At 39.8% G+C, this 21,277-nt stretch overlaps 1 protein-coding gene across 4 annotated transcripts in view; it reads left to right on the plus strand.

The window, feature by feature from the left end:
• The window catches only part of PTPDC1 (protein tyrosine phosphatase domain containing 1), a 54,187-nt gene that overhangs the window by 17,471 nt on the left and 15,439 nt on the right, over window positions 1-21,277 (plus strand). For 3 of the 4 annotated variants that reach the window (XM_032477433.1, XM_032477434.1, XM_032477432.1), the window contains exons 2-3: window positions 7,089-7,176; window positions 20,975-21,146. In XM_032477433.1, coding sequence (XP_032333324.1) covers window positions 7,095-7,176; window positions 20,975-21,146 — 254 coding nt within the window. In that variant the 5' untranslated portion in view covers window positions 7,089-7,094. Of the gene's footprint in view, window positions 1-7,088; window positions 7,177-19,933; window positions 20,509-20,974; window positions 21,147-21,277 lie in introns of those variants that run through there. The other variant, XM_014561442.2, reaches the window with a different exon arrangement.

Here is a 21,277-nt window from a genome sequence, read left to right on the forward strand (position 1 = left end):
CCCTACCCACCCACCCCCAGGTTATTTGAGGAGAAAAGAGATTTTATGAAGTTGTTTTGTTTGTTTTTTGAGGTTGCAGATTCAGAGGTGAGGATTCACAGTTTAAATGAAACGAGTTTTTGTCTTGTTTTACTGTGCAAGGAGTCATAAGGAGCGCTTTAATTCTTTCAAGGACAAAAATACTGCTGTGGTATCAGGAAGCTATGTTTTACAGCGTCTGAGCCACTAGATAAATCTTCGTAGAGGCAATGTGAATAAAAATGTGATTGGTATTAGGGAAGGCATCCTAAAGGAGAGAAAATTAGGGCTGAGGGTTGAATGCATTATCATCACGCGTATTTGACTGGAGAGAAAACAGTTTCACCCTCAAGGAGTTAGAAGGAATCTAAGTCTGTCAGGTTGAATACTGGCAAGAAGTTGGAGATGTAGCTGTGATCGGGAAAGCTAAGGTAGGGGGAAGGCTGTTCTTTGCATTTGTGTAGTGTTGGCACGTAATTGATAGGCTCTTAGCAATAATTGTGAGATAAGTAAGGTATGATTACTACAATTACTCCTTTACAGATGAAAAAGCTGAAGTTCAGAGAGATTAAATGGTGGTGGTGTGGTGGCACACCTTTTATTGTACGTATATGCATGTATTTATTCCATACATGTCTAAGCACCTACATACTCTGCGCCAGGCCCTGTTCTGGGCTTCGGAGACACAACGACAAAGCAGACAAAGACCTTTGCCTTCGGGGAGCTTCCATTCTAGTAAACAAGGGCGGATAATAAATGAGATAAGTAAGTAAACTATGTAACTGCTAGATGTGTTTTCTTTATAAATCCTGAGGAGAAGAGTGAAACAGGGAAAGGGAGCTGATTTAAATTGTAAACAGAGTGCCTAGAAGGACTTTGAAGAGGAACGTGACATGACCTGTATGAAGTTAACAGGATCACTCTGGCTGCTGTGAACTGTCGATCAGGCACAGAGTTAGGTCTGTGTACCAGCTCTCAGGTAATCTTTACAACTACTGCCGGGCAGATAGGGAGTCTCAAGTTAATAAGTGTGTTTAAGATCACAAAGCCAGTAGGTGCCAACAACTCGATCGAAAATATGTTTGTATTTTGAAACCTTCCATTCAGACCAGTTGCATTTCTGTTTCTGTTAGAAGGGAGGAGCCTAAAATGTGTAAAGGGGCTATGTTCTTGATACTTGACTTTGGGACAGCAGTAAATGATGATTTGGATGAAGGATCAGCAAATTGCACAAAGCAAAACAGATTCGAAATTTTGCAGTGGAAGGGAGATCTGAAAATTTTTTGAAAGCGAAGGAATTCTAAACAGTATGGAATCCAGTGTAGCTGAGTTAGAGTTACAGCGCATAGTGTCACTGAGTAACAGTGACGTTCCTTTTATTTAGTGTGAGGCCTTATTGTTGAGAAACTGTATGTGCAGTGACTAAGAGCACAAATTCTGGAGCTGAACCGTGTGAATTCAGATCCCAGCTCAAATCCCAGCTCAAGTAATAGCTGTGACTTCAGGCAAATTGTCTGACTCCTCTTTGCCTTAAGTTCCTAATCTGTAAAGTAGAAATAATATGCAAACCAAGCATGTTCTTACCTTATGACCCAGTAGTCATGCTCCGTGGTTTACCCAAAGGAGCTGAAGAAGCTATGTTCACACAAAAACCTGCACACAGATGTTTGTAGCAGCTATATTCATAATTACCAAAACTTGGAAGCAACCACGTTATCCTTCAGTAGGTAAATGAGTAAATAAACTGTGGCACAGCCAGAGAATGGAATATTATTCAGCACTAAAAAGAAATGAGCTAGCAAACCATGAAAAGACATGGAGGGACCTTAATTGTATATTACTAAGTGAAAGAAGCCAATCAGAGAAGGCTACATACAGTGATTCCAACTGTGTGACATTCTGGAAAAGACAAAACAATGGAGACAGAAGATCAGTGGTTGCTGGGGTGGGGCAGGGGGCATGACTGAGTGGAGCACAGAGGATTTTTAGGACAGTGAAAATACTCTGTATGATATCATAATGGTGGATACATGTCATATGTTTGTCCACATCCATAGTGTCCAACACCAAGGGGGGAGCCCTAAGGTAAACTATGGATTCTGGGTAATTATGGTGTGTCAGTATAGGCTCATGGATTGTACCAAGTGTACCACTCTGGTGGGGGGTGTTGATAATGGGAGAGGCTGTATATGTAGATGGTGGGGCCGGGGGTATGTGGGAAATCTCTGTACCTTCCACTCAGTTTTGCTGTGGGCCTGAAACTGCTCTAAAAAATAAACTTTTTTTAAAAATCTGTTTTGGATGGGAATAATGGTAGTACTCACCTAGTAGTGTTGTTTTGAGGATTATATGAGTTAAGGTGTATAAACCATTTGGAACAGTTCTTGGCTTGGAGTAAGCTTGTATGTTTTATTTGCTGTGTTATTCACAAACATGAAAACGTGTATATAGGTTTCATAGGTTCACTGATAGACTTTCCACCTCTATTTTTTCCCCATACAAAAGTGAGTTTTGCAGCCTCAAATTCTTCTATCATGACTACTGTGTAGAATCAAATCATATTGACTGTATATTTCTTTAAGTGTAGGGTGTGGGCCTCATATCAGAACGAGCTGGAGTGTAGGCTGACAACACAGATTGTTACACTCCTCACCACACTTACGAACCCAAGACATTTGGAGGGTGGGCCAAGGAATTTGCATTTTCCACCAGCACCCAGGGTGATTCTGACGCAAGTTGGAGTGCTGGTGCTTTTCAGAGTCTGGGAAGGATTATACTGCACTTCTTAACGCAGTCCTCACAAATTCCCTCCCCAAAATACACGTGTAGATTTTGGCAGATCACTGTGTATCTGGAAGATGGAAGGGGAAGTAGTGACCTGAGAACTCCTCTGTCCACCTCAGAGCCCAGTCTCTTGTGTGAAATGCCTTTTTAATGAAGTGCGACATTCTTTATGTCAGACCTTTACTTTGTGACGGCTCTTAACACTATGAGTAATAGTCCGTTGCTGTTCTAAGTTGTAAGCATTGAGTGCTAATTAGCCAGAGTATGATTAATCCTAAACCGTTGAGTCATTTGGAAGGACTTTTTGGGATAAAAGCAAACTGTAGGACAGAGTAAGCAAAATAACTGTCATCAGAAACAGGAAATGAAACTAACGTATGATTGTACAGTGAAATGACAGGATTACTATTCAAACCCTTTTTGTCCTGGCTCCACACCCAGGCACATAAAGTAAATTCAGTTGTGAATGGAGATAATATTTTCATAAATCTTTTTTTTTAACATTTCTTAACTGAAGTGTAGTTGATTTACAGTATTATAATAGGTTCTGGTGTACACTATAGTGACTCAGTTATGCATATATATATTCTTTTTCAATACAGAATAGTACAGGCCTTTGAGTAGAGTTCCCTGTGCTATACATTAGAACCTTATTGTTTATTTGGTATGTAGTAGTTTGTATCTGCTAATCCAAAACTCCCAGTTTATCCCTCCCTCTCCCCTTTCCCCCTTGGTAACCATACTTTGTTTTCTACATCTGTGAGTCTCTTTCTGTTTTGTAAATAAGGTTGTGTCATTTTTTTAGTGTCCACATATCAGTATATTTGTCTTTCTCTGACTTAGTATGATAATTTATAGGTCCATCCATGTTGCTGCAAATGGCATTATTTCATTCCTGTTTATGGCTGAGTATTATTCCATTGTAGGTATATACACCACATTTTCTTTATCTGTTCATCTGTCAGTGGACATTTAGGTTGCTTCCACGTCTTGGCTGTTGTAAATAGTGCTGCTGTGAACACTGGGGAGTGTATATCTTTTTGAATTAGAGTTTCCTCCATCAGGAATGGGATTGCTGGATAATATGGTAATTCTGTTTTTAGTTTTTTAAGGAACCGCAGCAATGTTCTCCATAGTAGCCGCACCAGTTTACATTCCCACCGACAGTGTAGGAGGGGTCCTTTCCCTCCATATTCTCTCTAGCATTTTATTGTTTGTAGATTTTCTGATGATGGCCATTCTGACCAGTTCGTGAAGTGATACCTCATAGTAGTTTTGATTTGCATTTCTCTGATAATTAGTGATGTTGAACATCTTTTCATGTGCCTGTTGGCTGTTTGTATGTCTTTGGAGAAATGTCTGTTTAGGTCTTCTGCCCATTTTGTGATTGGATTGTTTGTTTTTTTGTTACTGAGCTGTGTGAGCTGCCTGTGTTATTTTGGAATTAATCTCATCAGTTACATCATTTGCACATATTTTCTCCTGTTCCATAGGTTGTCTCTTCATTTGATTATGGTTTCCTCTGCTGTGCAAAAGCTTTTAAGTTTAATTAGGTCCCACTTGTTTGTTTTTGGTTTTATTTCCATTATTCTAGGAAGTAGATCCAAAAAAATATTGCTGTGATTTATGTCAGAGTGTTCTGCCATTGTTTTTCTCTTGGAGTTTTACAGTATTTGGCCTTACATTTAGGTGTTTAACCCATTTTGAATTTATTTTTGTTTATGGTGTTAGAGAATGCTCTAATTTCCTTCTTTTCCATGTAGCTGTCTAGTTTTCCCAGCACCACTTATTGAAGAGATTGGGTTTCTCCACTACATATTCCTGCCTCCTTTACTGTAGGTTTATTGACCGCAAATGTGTGGGTTTATTTCTAGACTTTCTGCCCTGTGCCATTGATCTATGCATCTGTTTTTGTGCCAGTACCATACTATTTTGATTACTGTAGCTTTGTAGTATAGTCTAAAGTCAGGGAGCCTGATTACTGAGGGGCTAGTTAAAAAGAAAGTTTTAAGACAGGCCACAGTTGTATTTGTACTCTTTAGTACCCAAAAGGGTAAAATTAATTCTACACTCTTTAAAGCCATGTTTTCAGTGGGCTTTAGATGTTGGGGATACAGCGGTAAATAAGACACAAATAGATCCATGAAACTCAGCCTAGGATGCCCATTTCAGCTCAACAGATGTGCAGTAAATGTGCCCCTTACACCAGACTCTCCCCTTCTCTAGAGACAGAAGTGAGTGACTCTTGGCTTCTCCTCTTGAGACCGTATGGTGTGCAGGGGAGCCAGTCCCGTAGTCATATATTTCATTACCACTGCAGAGCTTAGGGTGGTATCAGGGAAGGCTTCACAGAGAAAGTGACAGCTGGTTCTGTCTTGTCACCACCACATGCTGGGGCACCTGGGACGTGCTTCATAGCTCCTCATCTACAAAACAGCCAAGGCTAAAACTGACTGCTCTAAAATTCCCTGGTTCTAAAACGGTGATAATTGTTTTTTCGTCAAAATGTTTTAAAGGTCCAAATTTATGAAAAATAATACGGTAAAAATGTTTACTGTATATTTAATATTAATGGATATTCTTTCAAATTAAATTTTTGCTAATGAGTTTCCTGGAACTTCTTGTTCTATTAGTCCATTGACTTCTTGTCTTTGTGTAACATTCATTTGGAACGTTATATACCTTATAAAATTTTGTATTCATTAATATGGTATAAGATTTGGCATTTCAATATTGTAGGAATTTCTTTTTTCTTTCATGTTAGAACATCCCTATGATTTTAATTCTTATCTTTCTTTTGACGGGAGATGGTTTCATCAAGTAGGACTTTATGTTTTATACCTATTGAGCATTTATTTTAGAAATAAAATTTTAATGAGTTTGAAATTCCTAGAGGATCACTGAAATTTGTGATTTTTCCCACAGAAATAAATGCTCCAAGAAAAAAATTAAGGCTATATTTAATTACCACTGTTAATTTATTGGTGCAAGAAATTTCAACAGATTTTTAAAGCATTTTTTAAAAATACAAAACCATTTAATAAGCTAATAAAAATTATGGTGTTTAACCCCCGTCCCATCATTGATACCCAAACAGTACACATGCTTTTTCAGAGAAAGATATTGAAATCATTATTTAGAAAAACTATACAATATTATGTATGACTTTCTGTTGTATCACAGTCAGCTCTCTCTTCTCTAGAAAATTCCAAGCTTCTAATCATGGCTTTGTCTTTCTGGGGACCATCCCCTATCCAGGAGCCACCCAGGGGCCTACCTAGAGTTAGAGCTGGTTCACTAGAACTAGGACAGAAGATGCTCGACGGCTCTTATCTCTTAGGAATTTGCAAGAGTCTAGCTGCTCTCTGTCAGGAACCAGGGGGACAGAGGCCAATATGTGAATTTCTTATTTCACAATCCACACATAATCAGAGCTTAATAAAAGTGACAATTTTTGCTTTTTTTTTTTTTTTTTGACACATAGAAAGATTTACTCGCCTTTCCTCAGTGGAAACCATAGCAACACAATGATCACTTAGCCGTGTAGCATTTAGCATGAGCCAGGTGAAGTCTGTTAACTATAGATTAAAGTCATAAATTCAGCAAATTGAATTGAATTAGTAAAGAATGAAGGGTTCTGTTCAGTTGCATATTATACTGTCATGTCCACAATAAATGTTACTCCTCGAGGCCAGATCAAGTGCAGATCCCTTCTTAAAGCCTTGCACCTGCCCTCAAATTGGGCAGCCCTCCTGCTTGTCCAAGCCTGTCTTGTGACACTTAGCACATGTTAACATTTTTGTGTCTACCTCTTATCTTCCAGTCGTCTGTAAATGCATGAGGGAGAGTATGTCTTGTTTTTCTCTATAATATCTTTACTGTCTAGAATAGCACTGTCCAGTAGAATATCATGTGAGTCAGGTATTCACATTTAGATTTTCCAGTAGCAGCATTAAAAATAAAATGAGTCAAAAACTGATTTTAATAATTCAATTCAATATATTAAAAACATTATTAAATTCAGCATATTAAAAATATTTCAAATGTAGAATCAACATAAGAAATCAGATCTTTTGCATTCTTTTTTCTGTACAAGTTGCCAGAATCTTGTATTTTATACCTGCAGCATTTCTCAGATCTGTACTAGCCACATTTCAAGTGCTGAATAACCACTTCGCTAACGACTGCCATATAAGGCAGCAAAGTCTAGCATGTTGTAGGTGATGAGCAATTGAATATCCCATAGGCAGACTTTCAAAAAATAATCTTTTTTTTTCCCCCAACAGACTACCATGTCTGCGGGACTCTTGCCTCAGAATGAACAGCCATATTCCCCTATGCTGAATAACAGTGGGTGTGCTGCAGACATGAAAGGTAATAGTTCTTTAATGTGCTTTTCGTCTCTGTGCAAACGAGAGTTTAGTAAATCTACGTGAATGGACATGAAAGAAGAATCTTGATCCTTCATATTGGAACCCCAAGTTGCAGGTCCTATTTGTGGCCTTTTGTTTATTTCTGCCTTACCATTTTGGCCCATTAAAATTCCTTTTCAAAATCCTGAGTAATGACCTTAGCCTTTTAAGAAGGAATGCTGAAAACTGTTTATCTCCTGCATTATCCTCTTAGACTGAAGTTATGTGGTTATCAAACTCCTACTGGGAACCGACCTTTCATTTCTGTATTCTTTCGTTACTCACAGGCATCACTTATAAAGCACATGCAGAAGCAGGCTAGCCCTCCTCCTCTCAATTTTTTCCTCTCCTCTGTCACTGTCCCACGGTTCTGATTTTTACCCCACGTACCCCGGGAAAGGAAGGGTGCTGTGGCTCACTCTTACTGCCACTCTCACCTGCACTCTTAACTGTTGCAAGTTCTAAGCTGGGAGTACACCCTGATTTCCTGCCACTGAGGTACCACTGGTCCTATTTCTGTCATCGCCGGTTAGCCAAGAGAGGTGCTGAATAATTTTTCTTGGCATTACCCCTTGCATGATTTTCTTACTGCCTACTCTGGATGTTGCCCAAGTTCACTTTAGTGCTCCTCTTTAGGGAACTTTGAAGTATCTTTTTTTACCTCCTAAATATGGCTTAGATAATATAAGGAAAAGTAAAGGAGTTAGGTTCTAAAGGCATTGGAGTCTAATGCTAGCTGGAAATAATCGATTCTCCAAATAGATTGTGCCTCTTGTTGGAATCTAACCACTCCACCAGGGGGAGCTCCTTTTCATCAAGAAAACCAGAGTTTCCTGCTTCTGACCTTGTCTCAATTCCAGGTCCTCGGAGATCCTCCTTCATGTCTGTGCTGTGTCTGACCCTAGGGGGACTGGTACTGCTGATAACTGCCGTCTGTGGGCAGCTTCTGTGTGTCAGACTTTATGTTCATTTCCCTGGTTTTAGAAAGAAGTGCTACTGAAGCAAATGCAATAATGTGTCTGCTTGCTGCTTCTCTTGTAGAATAATGGGGTTTTTTCCCTCAAGTGACTTCCCAACTAACAAATGTAAGAATCAAATGAGCCTTTTTCTCCGTCCTTTCTTGTGTTGGAATGTTACCTCTTAGTTGGTGTTTCTCATCTGGGATTCTGTTGGCTTTTGAGGTAGGGCAACTCCTCATTGCAACAGGAGCCCTGAGCACTGAAGACATTTAGTATCCCTGCTCCCCCCAACCCAGTAATGTCCCCAGATTTTAGTGACAACCAAAAAAAAAATACATACATTTCCAAATGCCCCTAGGAAGGTTGTAAGACCCCTATTGTCATCCACTAGATAAGCTGATTTTTACCTTTCCCAAAACCATTTTTTAAATTAAAAATTTCCTCATTGTATAAATGTAGCTAACTTTTAATTAGGAAAAAATCTGAAAAAGTTAAAAAGTATACCTAGCTTTCTTAAAGCGCATCTCATGTATGAAGGTATTTAGTTATACTTCATTACGTTAACATTGGGATGGGCTAGTATTTTTTTAATGTTAGCTAATGGATCATCGGAAGTTTTAATTAGAGGATATATAAATAGAGTACTCAAATTATTTTTAAAGGAAAATGGAAAACTCAGCAAGAATTCGCTTTGGAATTAGATAGACCTAGATTTAAATCTGGTTCTACTACTTTTGGGGGAAAAAAACCCCACAACTCTTTATTTTGGGAAATTTCAAACATTCACAAAAGTATACAGACTCTCCATTTGGGTACCACCGCCCCATGGAGGTACCATCCCCCACATAGTTACCATCGCCCAGTTTTAACAGTTTTAGCTCACTTCCTCCACTTCTTTCCTCTACTTCCTTATTACTTCATTTTATTCATTAACCACATCATCAATATAGTAACTAAAAAAATTGCTTAAATATCTAAATATTGCTCAGATTTCTAATTGTCTCATAGATGTATCTGTGTTTGTTTGAATCGGCATCCAACAATATATCCCTCAGTATATTGTAATTGATACGTATCTCACATCTCTTTTAAACTTGGGTTTTCCCTGTCTCTTTTTCCTTATAGTTTATTTCTTGAAGAAACCAGGTTTTTTGCCCTGTAGAGTCTGGCACATTCTGTATTTTGCCAATTGTGTCCTCATGGTATTTCCTGTAAATTGAATTGATAGAGGGATATAGAGTCTAGTTGGGTTTTTAATTGGCACAGAGTTTCATGGATGGTGCCTTATTCCTCCATCAGAACGCCCAGAATGCCTGCGCGTCTCTCTTCTTGTGATATTAGTTCTTCTACTTTGAAATAATTTCAGACTTACAGAAAAGTCCCTGTATATTTTTCACCCAGAGACCCTCCACTCAAGTTTTGTCAACTGTCTGAATAATATCCTTTAATAGCAAAATGACACTTGCAATATTTTTTCAGTTTCTTTCAGTGACCATTATTAGTCCTTTCCTGACCTTTATGCAGATTATAGGCCAGTTATTTTGCAGTATGTTCCTCAAATAGGTTTGTCTACTGTTTCATCAGGAGATTGAGGTTGTGCATTTCTGGCAGGAACATCACACAAGTGATTCTATGCTTGTCTTATACTGCATCCTGCCAGGTGACACAAGGTATCATTTCTCCATGTCACTGGAAATGTTCAGTTTGATCACATCAGTAAAGTGGTATCTGCCAAGATTTACTTACTATAAATTATTCTTTCTCCCTCCACAGTTAATATTTTATGGAGAGATGCTTTGAAACCATGTATATATCCTGGTCCTCATCTAGGTTTTACGCAGGACTTTCAGCTCCTAATCATTACTGTGGTAGATAACTAAATGGAGGTTTCCAATTCTGTCGTTCCTTCTGCCTTTCTTAGTTGGCACGTTGTGCAGTAAGGAAGAACGTGCTCTTTCCATTGATTGGTTTGGTTTTCTTTATTTCAGTGTAGAGTCATGTTTTGTTCAATGGAAAATCATCTTTTACTGTCATTTGTTTGATATTCTTTTACTATCATTTATTTTGATGCTTAAATATGATACTATCATATTTGGCCAGTAAGAGCCCCTTCAAGATGTTAGCTGTGTCATTTTGACGTGTCCCCACCACTCCTGCATCCCTTGCTTTCTAGCACAGTGAGAGCTTACACTCTCATCTTGTACTCTCCCTGCCCCAGCCCTGAGGTCAGCCATTTCTCCAGGAAGCCCTGGCTTCTTGTAGTGGGAAATGGTATCTAGAAACCAGGAAGTGCTTGCTACTGACGTGCTGGCTGCTATTGGAATGTCACAGTCCCCACGCTCCCTAGGAGACAAAGCTAGGAAGTGTACGTTAATATATGTACATATATATACACACACACACACACACTCGCTTTTACATGTGTATTTATTTTTGTTTCTATCTGTGCATACTGAAACCGTAACTTTGCATTGGCACTTCTGTTCTAATGCAACACTATACCATCATTCTAGTTTTCCCTATTTTTATGTTTATAATTTCCTTCTCTAAGAATGAGAAACCTGGCTCTTAATATCCTCAGAATGTTTACTTATTTATTCTGCACTCCTTTTCATAACCAGTCTCCCAACCTGCCCAGCCATTACCCAACTTAGCTCTTTTTTCATATGGAGCCCAAACTCTGCCGGGTCACATGCCATATACTCTTTATTAGTTGCCCTCCCTGTATTGTCCCTGACCTCTGCTAAATGACCCTCATTTAGGCCTGCCTTGTTTTTTTTTTTTTCTTTGATTATATATATATATTTTTAATTAAAATATTGGGATGATTGTACAGTCACGTGCAATTGTAAGAAATAGTACAGAAAGATCCCATTTACCCTTTACTCAGTTTCCACCAATAGTAACATCTTACAAAACTACAGCACAACATCACAGCCAGGATATTGACTGTTATAGTCTGTTACGGTCAAGATACAGGACACTTCCATCACTGCAGGATCCTTCTTGTTGCCCTTTTATAGCCAAACCCACTTCCACCTGTGACTCTTGGCATGGACCCCTTTGGGGATGTCCTATTTAGGGTTCATTTAGCTTCTTGAACATACAAGTTTATGCCTTCCCCCGAATTTGGGAAGTTCTCAACCATAATTTTTTACAGTGTTTTTTTAGTCCCACACTTTTTATTCTCTCTGTGTGGGACTCACCGATACGGATATGAGCTCCTGTGTTAATCCCTTGAGAATCTATTCAATTTCTATTAGTCTATTTTCTCTCTGTTTAGATTATATAACTTCTGTTGATCTGTCCTCCAGGTCACTAATTCTATTCTCTGTCCTATGCACTGTATACTATTGAGCCCATCCAGGGAGTTTTTAAATTTTGGTTATGTGTTTTTCAGTTCTGTAATTTCTGTTTGGTTGTCTTTTATAACATGCACTTCTTTGCTGTGAATTTTATGTTTATTCATTTGTTTTAAGACAAATTTGTAATTTCCTGTTGAATTTTACTGTCTTATATTCCTATGTACTCAGTCTTTTATATATACTGTCTTTTGTAATGTACCAATATCCTTTCTTTTTTTATGTGGATTCACATTCATGTCTTGGGTCACTAGCTTTCAACATGAAGAACTTCCTTTATTATTTCTTGTAAGCTGGCTCTCCTAGCAAGACAGTCTCTGTTTTTTGTCTATCTGGAAATATCTGTATTTCCCCTTCAGTTTTGAGAGATAATCTTGCTTGCTATAATATTTTTGGTTGACAGTGTTTAATTCCCAGTATTTTGAGTGTGTCATCCCTTTGCCCTTTTGCCTCTTGTTTCTGACTGAGCGGTCGGTGTAAACCTTACTGCGGTTCCCTTGTACAGGAGGAATCATTCTTCTCTTTGTGTCTCACTGTCAGTGTTTTTGCTATGACGTGTCTTGGTGTGACTCTCTCTCTGTGTACCCTGCTTGGAGTTCGTTGAATTCTTGGATGTATAGATTATAATGTTTCATCAAGTATGGAAAGTTTTAAACCATTATTTCTTCTAATATTTTTCCTGCTCCCTCCTCACCTCTCTGGTGCATCCATTACGTGCATGTTGGTACACACAAGTGTCCTGTATTTCTCAGATTCTCTGTTCTTTCTTTATCATTCTTTATTCTCTCTGTCCTTCAGAGTACGTAATCTCTCTCAGTCTGTCTTCCAATGATCTAATTCCCCCTTCTGCCCCTTCACATCTGCTGAGCCCCTCTGGTGAATTTTTTATTGTACTTTTCAACCTCTGGATTTCCATTTGTTTCTTTTTTTAAATTTCTCTCTGTTTGATGAGACATCATCATCGTACCTTCCTTAACTTCCTTAAGCATGGTTTCCTTTAGTTCTCTGGTCATGTTTATAATGACCACTTTGAAGTGTTTTCTGAAAATCTGACGTCCACCTCACAGGTAGCGTCCGATGACGCCTCTACAGGCTGATTTCCCCGTCCCTTCTCCAGGCCTGTTTTGTTGCTTTTGCTTGCCTGTGTTCAGAGACTTGACTCTCCACCGTTTCAGTGAAGTCTGTTTTCTCCACAGTCTGAAGCCTCGGAGGGCACAGCCTGAGGCAGGCAGATGCAGTCACCCCGGGATGCCAGTGGTGTGTCAGGGCTCTCTTTCACTAATGTTTCTGCTAAGCTGTCTCCCTCTGTTGGTATCATACCCAGCCGCTGGGTTCCACTAGTTGCCTGCTGCTCACTCTGCTGGGACATATATTGCTCTACAGGTTGATCCAGTAAAGTTTTGGTGTGGTAACTTTTGAAGCCAGTGTTTGAGGTTTGTTCTTGCCCTTTGAAGGCTTTCCTTTCTCAGCATGGAACTTCTGAGCTAGAAAGGGGATTGAGTGAGGGCAGTCAGGGCCACAGTGTCCTTAGCTTGTCTCAGTTGAAAACTACAAAACATCACTGAAAGAAATTGAAGAAGATCTGGATGAGCAGAAAGACGTCCTGTGTTTATGGACTGGAAGACTTAATATTGTTAAGATGTCAGTACAACCCGACAGAATCTACAGATTCAGGACCATCCCTATCAAAATCCCAATGATGTTTTTTTTTTTTGCAGAAGTAGAAAAATGTATCCCCAAACTCACATGGAATCTCAAAGGACCCCCAAATAGCCAAAATTATCTTGAAAAAGAAGAACAAAGTTGGAGGACTTGCTTCCTGATTTCAAAACTTACTACAAAGATACAGCAATCAAAACAGTGTGGTACTGGCATAAACACAGACATACAAAAAATGGAATAGAATAGAGATTCCAGCAGGGGAGGAAAAAACCTTGCTTATGTGGTCAAATGATTCTTACAAGGATGCCAAGACTATTCAATGAGGAAAAGATAATCTTTCCATCAATTGGTGGTGGGAAAACTGTTGTATGCACATGCAAAAGAATGATATTGGACCCTTACCTTATGCCATATACAAAAACTAACTCAAACTCAAAAACCTGAACGTAGGAGCTCAAAGTATGAAACTCTTAGAACAAAATATAGGGGAAAATCTTGATGACATTGGATTTGGTGATGATTTCTTGGCTATAACACCAAAGCAAAGGCAAAAAAGGAAAAGATAGATAAATTAGACTTCATCAAAATTTAAAACTTTTGTGCATCAAAAGATACTGCTAGCAGAATCAGGAGTCATCCTACAGAATGGGGGAAACTATTTGCAAATCATGTACCTAATAAGGGACTAATATCCAGAATTTTATACAACTCCTAAAACTCAACAACCAAAAACAAACAACCCAGTTCAAAAATGCACAAAGGACTTGAAATGCTCAACATAATTAACTATTAGGAAAATGCAAATCAAAACCACAGTAAGCGAAACAAAACGACAACCTACAGAATGGGAGAAAATTTTTGCATATGAAACCAATAAAGGCTTGATCTCCAGAATATATAAGCAGCTCATACAACTTAATAAGAAAAAAACAACCCAATCCAAAAATGGGCAGAAGACCTAAATAGGCAATTCTCCAAGGAAGACATACAAATGATCAATAGGCACATGAAAAAATGCTCAATATCACTAACTATCAGAGAAATGCAAATCAAAACTACAATGAGGTATCACCTCACACCAGTCAGAATGGCCGTCATTCAAAAATCCACAAATGACAAATGCTGGAGAGGCTGTGGAGAAAGGGGAACCCTCCTACACTGCTGGTGGGAATGTAGGTTGGTGCAGCCACTATGGAAAACAGTGTGGAGATTCCTCAAAAGACTAGGAATAGACTTACCATATGACCCAGGAATCCTGCTCCTGGGCTTGTATCCAGAAGGAACCCTACTTCAAAATGACACCTGCACCCCAAGTGTTCATAGCAGCACTATTTACAATAGCCAAGACATGGAAACAGCCTATATGTCCATCAACAGGTGACTGGATAAAGAAGAGGTGGTATATTTATACAATGGAATACTATTCAGCCATAAAAACCGACAACGTAACGCCATTTGCAGCAACATGGATGTTCCTGAAGAATGTCATTCTAAGTGAAGTAAGCCAGAAAGAGAAAGAAAAATACCATATGAGATTACTCATATGTGGAATCTAAAACAAAACAAAATATAAATACATAACAGAAACAGACTCATAGACATAGAATACAAACTTGTGGTTGCCAAGTGTGCGGGGGTGGGAAGGGACAGACTGGGATTTCAAAATTTAGAATAGATAAACAAGATTATACTGTATAGCACATGGAAATATATACAAGATTTGTGGTAGCTCACAGCAAAAAAGAATGTGACGATGAATACATGTATGTTCATGTATAACTGAAAAATTTTGTGCTCTATACTGGCATTTGACACAACATTGTAAAATGACTATAACTCAGTAAAAAATGTTTAAAAAAAAGTGACATACCACTGCATGTCCATTTAGGATGGCTGTTATCAAAAACACAGAAATAACAAATGTTGGTGAGGATGTGGAGAAAGTTGGAACCCTAGTATATTGCTGGTAGTGTTAAATGGTACAGCCACTGTTGAAAAACAGTATGGTAGTTCCTCAAAAAATTAAAAATAGAATTAGCGTATGACCCAGCATTTTCACTTCTAGGTATATACCAGAAAGAATTGAAAGCAGGGACTTGAGCAGGCATTTGTACACCCGTATTTCTGGCGGCTCTCACAATAACCAAAAGTTGAAAACGACTGAATGTCTGTGAATAGATGAAAGGATAAGCTGTAGCATGTACGTACAGCCTTAGACAGGAAAGGAGGTCTGGCACATGCTTCAGTACGGGTGAACTTTGAAGGGACTTTGCTAAGTGAAATAAGCTAGTCACAAAAAACCAAAATAATTATGTGGTTGCACGTATATGAGGTACCTAGAATAGTCAGGTTCACAGAAGAAGAAAGTACAGTGGTGGCTGCCAGGCACTATGGCAAGAGACAGGTGGGAACTTAGTGTTTGAGGGGTGCAGAGTTTCAGTTTTGAAAAATGAAGTTCTGGAGGGGGATGGCGGTGATGGTTGCAGAAGAGTCTGAATGTACATAATGCTATTACACTGGACACTGAAAAATGGTTAAAATGGTACTTTTAAGTTATATATGTTTTACCACAATTAACAAAGAAAAAAAAAAGAAGGAGACTTCTCTTCCTCATCTTTTTCCTTCCCTTCCTGAACTGAACAGTCCAAAAGTCACTGGGGCAAGGCCATAAAAGGTAGGATGGGTGAGGCTGCAGGGTGTGGAAGGAAGGAAGCCAAGTAGGGTGTGGGAGACCTGTACGGGGGCAGCCTGGCAGTCATGTCTCCTGAGCAGGACAATGTCACGTGAGAGGCTGACCTGACTCCTGGGTGTTTGAATGCTCCAGGTGTCAGAACACACGCAGGGTGAGAGGCACCCACGCAGGTGGGTGGCAGCAGCAGCCTAGCTTGGGGTGTTAGAGTTCAGTCGTGGGGAGGGAGGCATCCACTTATAATGAGGGGGCAGCAGCAGTGAGGGGAGTGTGGTCACATGGAGGAGGCCTAGTCAGATAAGTAAATACAGTAAGGGTAATGGTAGCAGGGTTCTCACCAACAGAGAAGGGGGTTATAGAAAGGGGGAAATTATGGGGATCCCTGCACTGTTGGATTGGAATGGGTGATATCAGGGTGAACTCTCCGTTTTCATTGTATGTGCATACATATATATGGATGTAAATGTGTGTATGCTTATATATAATGCACATACTCTTTTTTCAATTGAAGTTTAGTTGATTTACAGTGTTGTGTTAGTTTCTGGTGTTCAACATAACTGGATTCAGTTATGCATATATATATGTATATATATTCTTCTCATTTTAGGTTATTACAAGATATTAAATATGTTATATATTATATAACATATATATGTGTTACCTGTGCTATACATTAGAAACTTGTTATTTATTTTATATATAGTAGTTTGTATCTGCTAGTTCGAAAGTCCTCATTTATCCCTCCCCCCTCCTGCTTTCCCCTTTGGTAACCGTTTTCTATGTCTATGAATAAGTTCATTTGTATCATTTTTTTTAGATCCCACATATAAGTGATACCATATGACATTTGTCTTTCTCTGATTTACTTCACTTAGTATGATCATCTCTGGGTCCGTCAATGTTGCTGCAAATGGCATTATTTCATTCTTTTTTATGACTGAGTAGTATTCCATTGTGTGTGTGTGTGTGTGTGTGTGTGTGTGTGTACAAATTACATTCCCACCAGCAGTGCAGGAGGGTTCCCTTTTCTCCACACCCTCTCCTCATTTATTATTTGTAGACTTTTTAATGATGGCTATTCTGACTAGTGTGAGGTGACACCTCATTGTAGTTTTGGTTTGCATTTCCCTGATGCTTAGTGATGTTGAGCATTTTTTATGTGCCTATTGGTCATTTGTATGTCTTCCTTGGAGAAATGCCTATTTAGGTCTTCAGCACATTTTTTGATTGGGTGGTGGTGTTGTTACTGCATTGTATGAGCTGTTTGTATATTCTGGAAATTAAATCCTTGTCAGTTGCATCATTTGCAAATATCTTCTCCCATTCCATAGGTTGTCTTTTCATTTTGTTTGTGATTTCCTTTGTTGTAATGCACGTGTTCTTTAGCTCTGTCCACTGAGAGGGCCTGCTGGCAACAACACTTTAACAGTCATGAGCACACCTAGTGCCCAGACTTGGTTTCTAAATACCATTCTTCACAAGTAAACACCAGGGCTTCTTGGATCTAATCATGAGGAAGCAGACACACCCAAATTGAGAGATGTTCTACAAAATAACTGGCCTGTACTCTTTAAAAGATGAAGGCATCAGGAATCAAGGAAAGACTGAGGGACTCATTCTAAAGTAAAATAAGTGAGAGGGCAACTAAATGCAACTGTGATTCTGATTTTACCACCAGGAACATTGAGATTATCAGTGAAGCTTGAGTGAGGTCTGAGGACTAGCAGGCAACTACTAATATATCAATCATACATTTCTGATTTGGGGGAAATTTTAGAGAATGTCTTTGTTTACAGGAAACATACGCTGAGTTATTTAGAGTAATCAGGAAGCATGTCTGCAGCTTATTCTCAGGTGGTTAAAAAAATCTTTGTATTACACTTAAAACTTTTCTGTAAGTTTGAGATTGCTTCAAAAAAAGAAAATCCTCTCCAAAAAGCTTTTTAAATTAAAACGAAATTGTCCAGCTGTGTTGAATGTCCTGTGCAGTCCCAGTGAGACAGAAACTATAAAGAGGCCATCGGGGACCTTAGCAAGATCAGGTTTTTGGTGGATGGTGCAGGCAGGGCCAAGAGTTGAATAGACTGAGAATGACTGAGGATGTGGCAAAGTCGGCTCTATCAGAAGTTCACCTGTGAAGAGGGGAGGGCGGGCTCTCTGAAGAAGGGGGATTACAGTGAAGGATTTGGAAGCAAAGTCCTACCCAGGAATGTTCGGGGAAAAAAAGGGTTTTACCTTTTAGGTATCCATTGAGACCTGGCCCTTCATAAAATTACTCTTACTCGAAAATAATTCATTTTCTATAAAACATAAAGTAGAAATTAAGGTGGTCTTGTTGCTCCTGTTTATCTAAAAAACAAGGCTTCATTTTTTTCCTGTTGCGAAGTCAAATAAAAATTAAAATATTATTTCTGAGTCTGAATATGCTGGGAGGGAGGACTGCAGTCATGCTTTGGATACCAGTTTGCCTTCAGCTCCGCTTTCCTGAGGACCTGGGCCGAGCATCCCTGACTGTCTGGTAACTGAGTCTGCTCAGTGGTTACATATTTATTTGAGGGCAGCCCAGTTCTTAAGATTTTACAGCAGAAATTGTTTTTGAGATGATACATAAGCCTTCCCTTCTTTAGCTTGGTCCAGAGAAGTCCTGTCCTCATCAGATTCATTTTTATTCTCCGAACCGTTGAGAGCAGTTGCTCTCTGTGGTTGTCCTCAGAGCTGCACAGATCAGGCGTTTCCCACTCCCTGGCTGAGGCCTCCTGGTTGCCGCCTCGCATGCCTTTCATCTCAAATGGACCTGGCCTGCTGGGTGTTCCTCTCACTGTCTCCTCACGGACTCCCATATTAATCAGCCGCAGCATCTCGCTGCCGCTCGTTTAAGCTCCAAGTCTTGGCACCCCATGTAGTACCCGCCCCTGTGCGGTCTCACTCCCCTGCTTAGCTCCTGTCATGCACTGTCCCAGCAGGTCCCCAGTCCTTGGCCCCCGGCTCTGTCTTTACTGGGGGTGTTAACAGAGACTAAGAAACCTGAGTCAGGTTCCCTATTCCCCACATAGCACACTTGGACCCCTCAGTTTGAGCATTTAGGGCTTCCTGCCGGCAGGTTGCAACTTGCCTTCCACATCCCATCTTCTCTTTCCTCTCCTGTAAAGCTCTGTGGAAGCTGTGCCTTCCAGATTGGGAACATTAAAAATTGTCTTTCGTTGCTGTGTACAAAATAACAGAGGCATCGTGCTGCACTCAGTGTAGCAATGTGGGCACCAAATTGTGCTGCTCTAATTTGACAAAGTGCTTCCAGCTGGGGAGATCTGGGGGCGTTTTAAAAGGAGTGTACTTTAAAGCACTATTAGTTGTTAAAGTAAAACAGAACAAAACAAAGAACCTATCTGTGACAGTAGGTTGTTTCCGTCTGCACATGGCTGAAATACCATTTGGAAAGAGAGAGCAACACGGGGGTGGGGTTGGGGTGTGCAGCCTGACATTAACAGAGAGGAGGCGGACAATGGGTGGCTGTAACAGTTTCTGTGTTCTTTCTGTCCTTTATCTTCAAGTTGCAACGTCCCCCTCATCTAGTTCCTTTAAAAAAAATGTGATATTTAGTGAATTTTCTTCCTGTGCCTCTGCCAAGACATGATTGAAACTTCTCCTTTCCCCACAGTCAGCAACAAAAAGCACAGAACTGTGTCTGAGCTTTTGATGGCATGACTAATATAGCTATCCAATAATGCACAACCAAGAATTAGGTTTTCACATTCTGAAAATAAAAATATGAAAGTAAATATCTTGATTAATGTATCAGCCCTACAGATATCTTTCTTTATTCTGTCCAAGTATTCCTTTAATAGTTCTATAAAGAAAATATAGGGGGGGGGGGTTTGTTTTGAAAAATTAAATGGTATTTTAATAATGTTAAAGTTATCTAGTCTATCCCATTTTTACAATTAACTTTTTATTCACCCTGTTCCAGAAACAGAATTTTTTCCAGATGTTCAGAAGGTAGATATGAAAGAAAGAAGCAACATTTAAATATTTAAATATGTGTGTTTACATCATAAAAACATTTTTCTAAATGTATTACAATATTTTAGATGTAATTCTTTGAGCAGTCAGATCTTTTAAATGGGTTTGAGAAGTAAAACGGAATAGTCGCATTTTATAAAATACGTGTTATTCTTCCTCATATTTGAACAATCTGTTCAAAATGCAGTCCATTCATAGGAGATTTTGCTTGTGCAGATCTGAGTGGGAATCAGTAGTTCTTTGTTCGTCACTATGGGAACAAGTCAGCCTATCCTGAATGGCTGTTAGATCATGCAGAGTGATGCTCGTGTCTCAGTGTAAGTTCATCGCGGAGCAGGCTGGCGCTGCCATCGCCTCACCTCCAGCTCTTGCCTCCTGGAAAGCCAGCGCCATGCAGGACCCCCCTCGGAGGCTGTCTGCCATGCCGTTCCTCAGCGCCTTTCTCCAGGGCCGCCGACACTCTGCCTCCGACCCCCTGCTGCGTCTGCAGCAGGGGCGGCGCAGCTCCGCCGCCAAGATGCTGTCCTCGTCCTCTCTCCAGGTGATGGTGGCGATGTCCTCCGTCAGCTGTGCCGAGAGAAGCCCAACTTGCCCCGAGAGAAAAAGTAAAGCTCCTTTTCTTCTTAAAGATTGCCACACCTTTGAGTTTAAATAGAAGGACTGAACAGGCTATGCTGTGTTTAGACTTTTTAAAATTTTGAAAATTCTTGGTTATACTTTTTGCCGTCTGTTATGCTAAAAGTTTCAGTGGACGTATAATAGGAGATAAAAATGACCGAATGTTCTGTGTTTTTTAATTTAAAAATGTAGTTTTTGCACAAAACTCATTCCCTCGTAGAAGATCTTGTTTTTTCCTTCTCGTTACCAATATGACATGTGGAAATGATTGTGTGCTAAAGCCTTTTCTGTAGTAAGGGAGGGTGCACTTCCATGAGAAGGAGACAGTGTTATTTGTGACAAAATGAAGGGGATTCAGCACCAGCGAATCATGGAAAATGGAAGCTGCTCCCCGTGTTACTCTTCTGTTTGGAGAATTAGAACTTTGACTCTTCCTTTGTGTGTACGTTCTAGGAAATCCCGGACGTCCAACACCAAAGTACACGAAAGTCGGAGAGCGTTTACGGCATGTCATTCCTGGACATGTGGCCTGCTCCGTGGCATGTGGTGGCAAAGCTTGCAAGTATGAAAACCCAGCGTGCTGGAGCGAGCAGGAGCAGGCTATCAAGGGGGTCTACTCGTCATGGTAAGTGATCCGGTCCGTCTTCAGTAGCTCCCACCTGCTGCTGAGCAGGAAAAGGGAATGGACACGTGGGCGATGCTGGGGACGGTGGGCTGCAGAAGAAGGAATATGGGGTTTGCAGTCAGAGGAACTCA

This window comes from Camelus ferus, chromosome 4 (assembly GCF_009834535.1).
Source record: "Camelus ferus isolate YT-003-E chromosome 4, BCGSAC_Cfer_1.0, whole genome shotgun sequence".
In the NCBI taxonomy this organism is placed as follows: Eukaryota; Metazoa; Chordata; class Mammalia; order Artiodactyla; family Camelidae; genus Camelus; species Camelus ferus.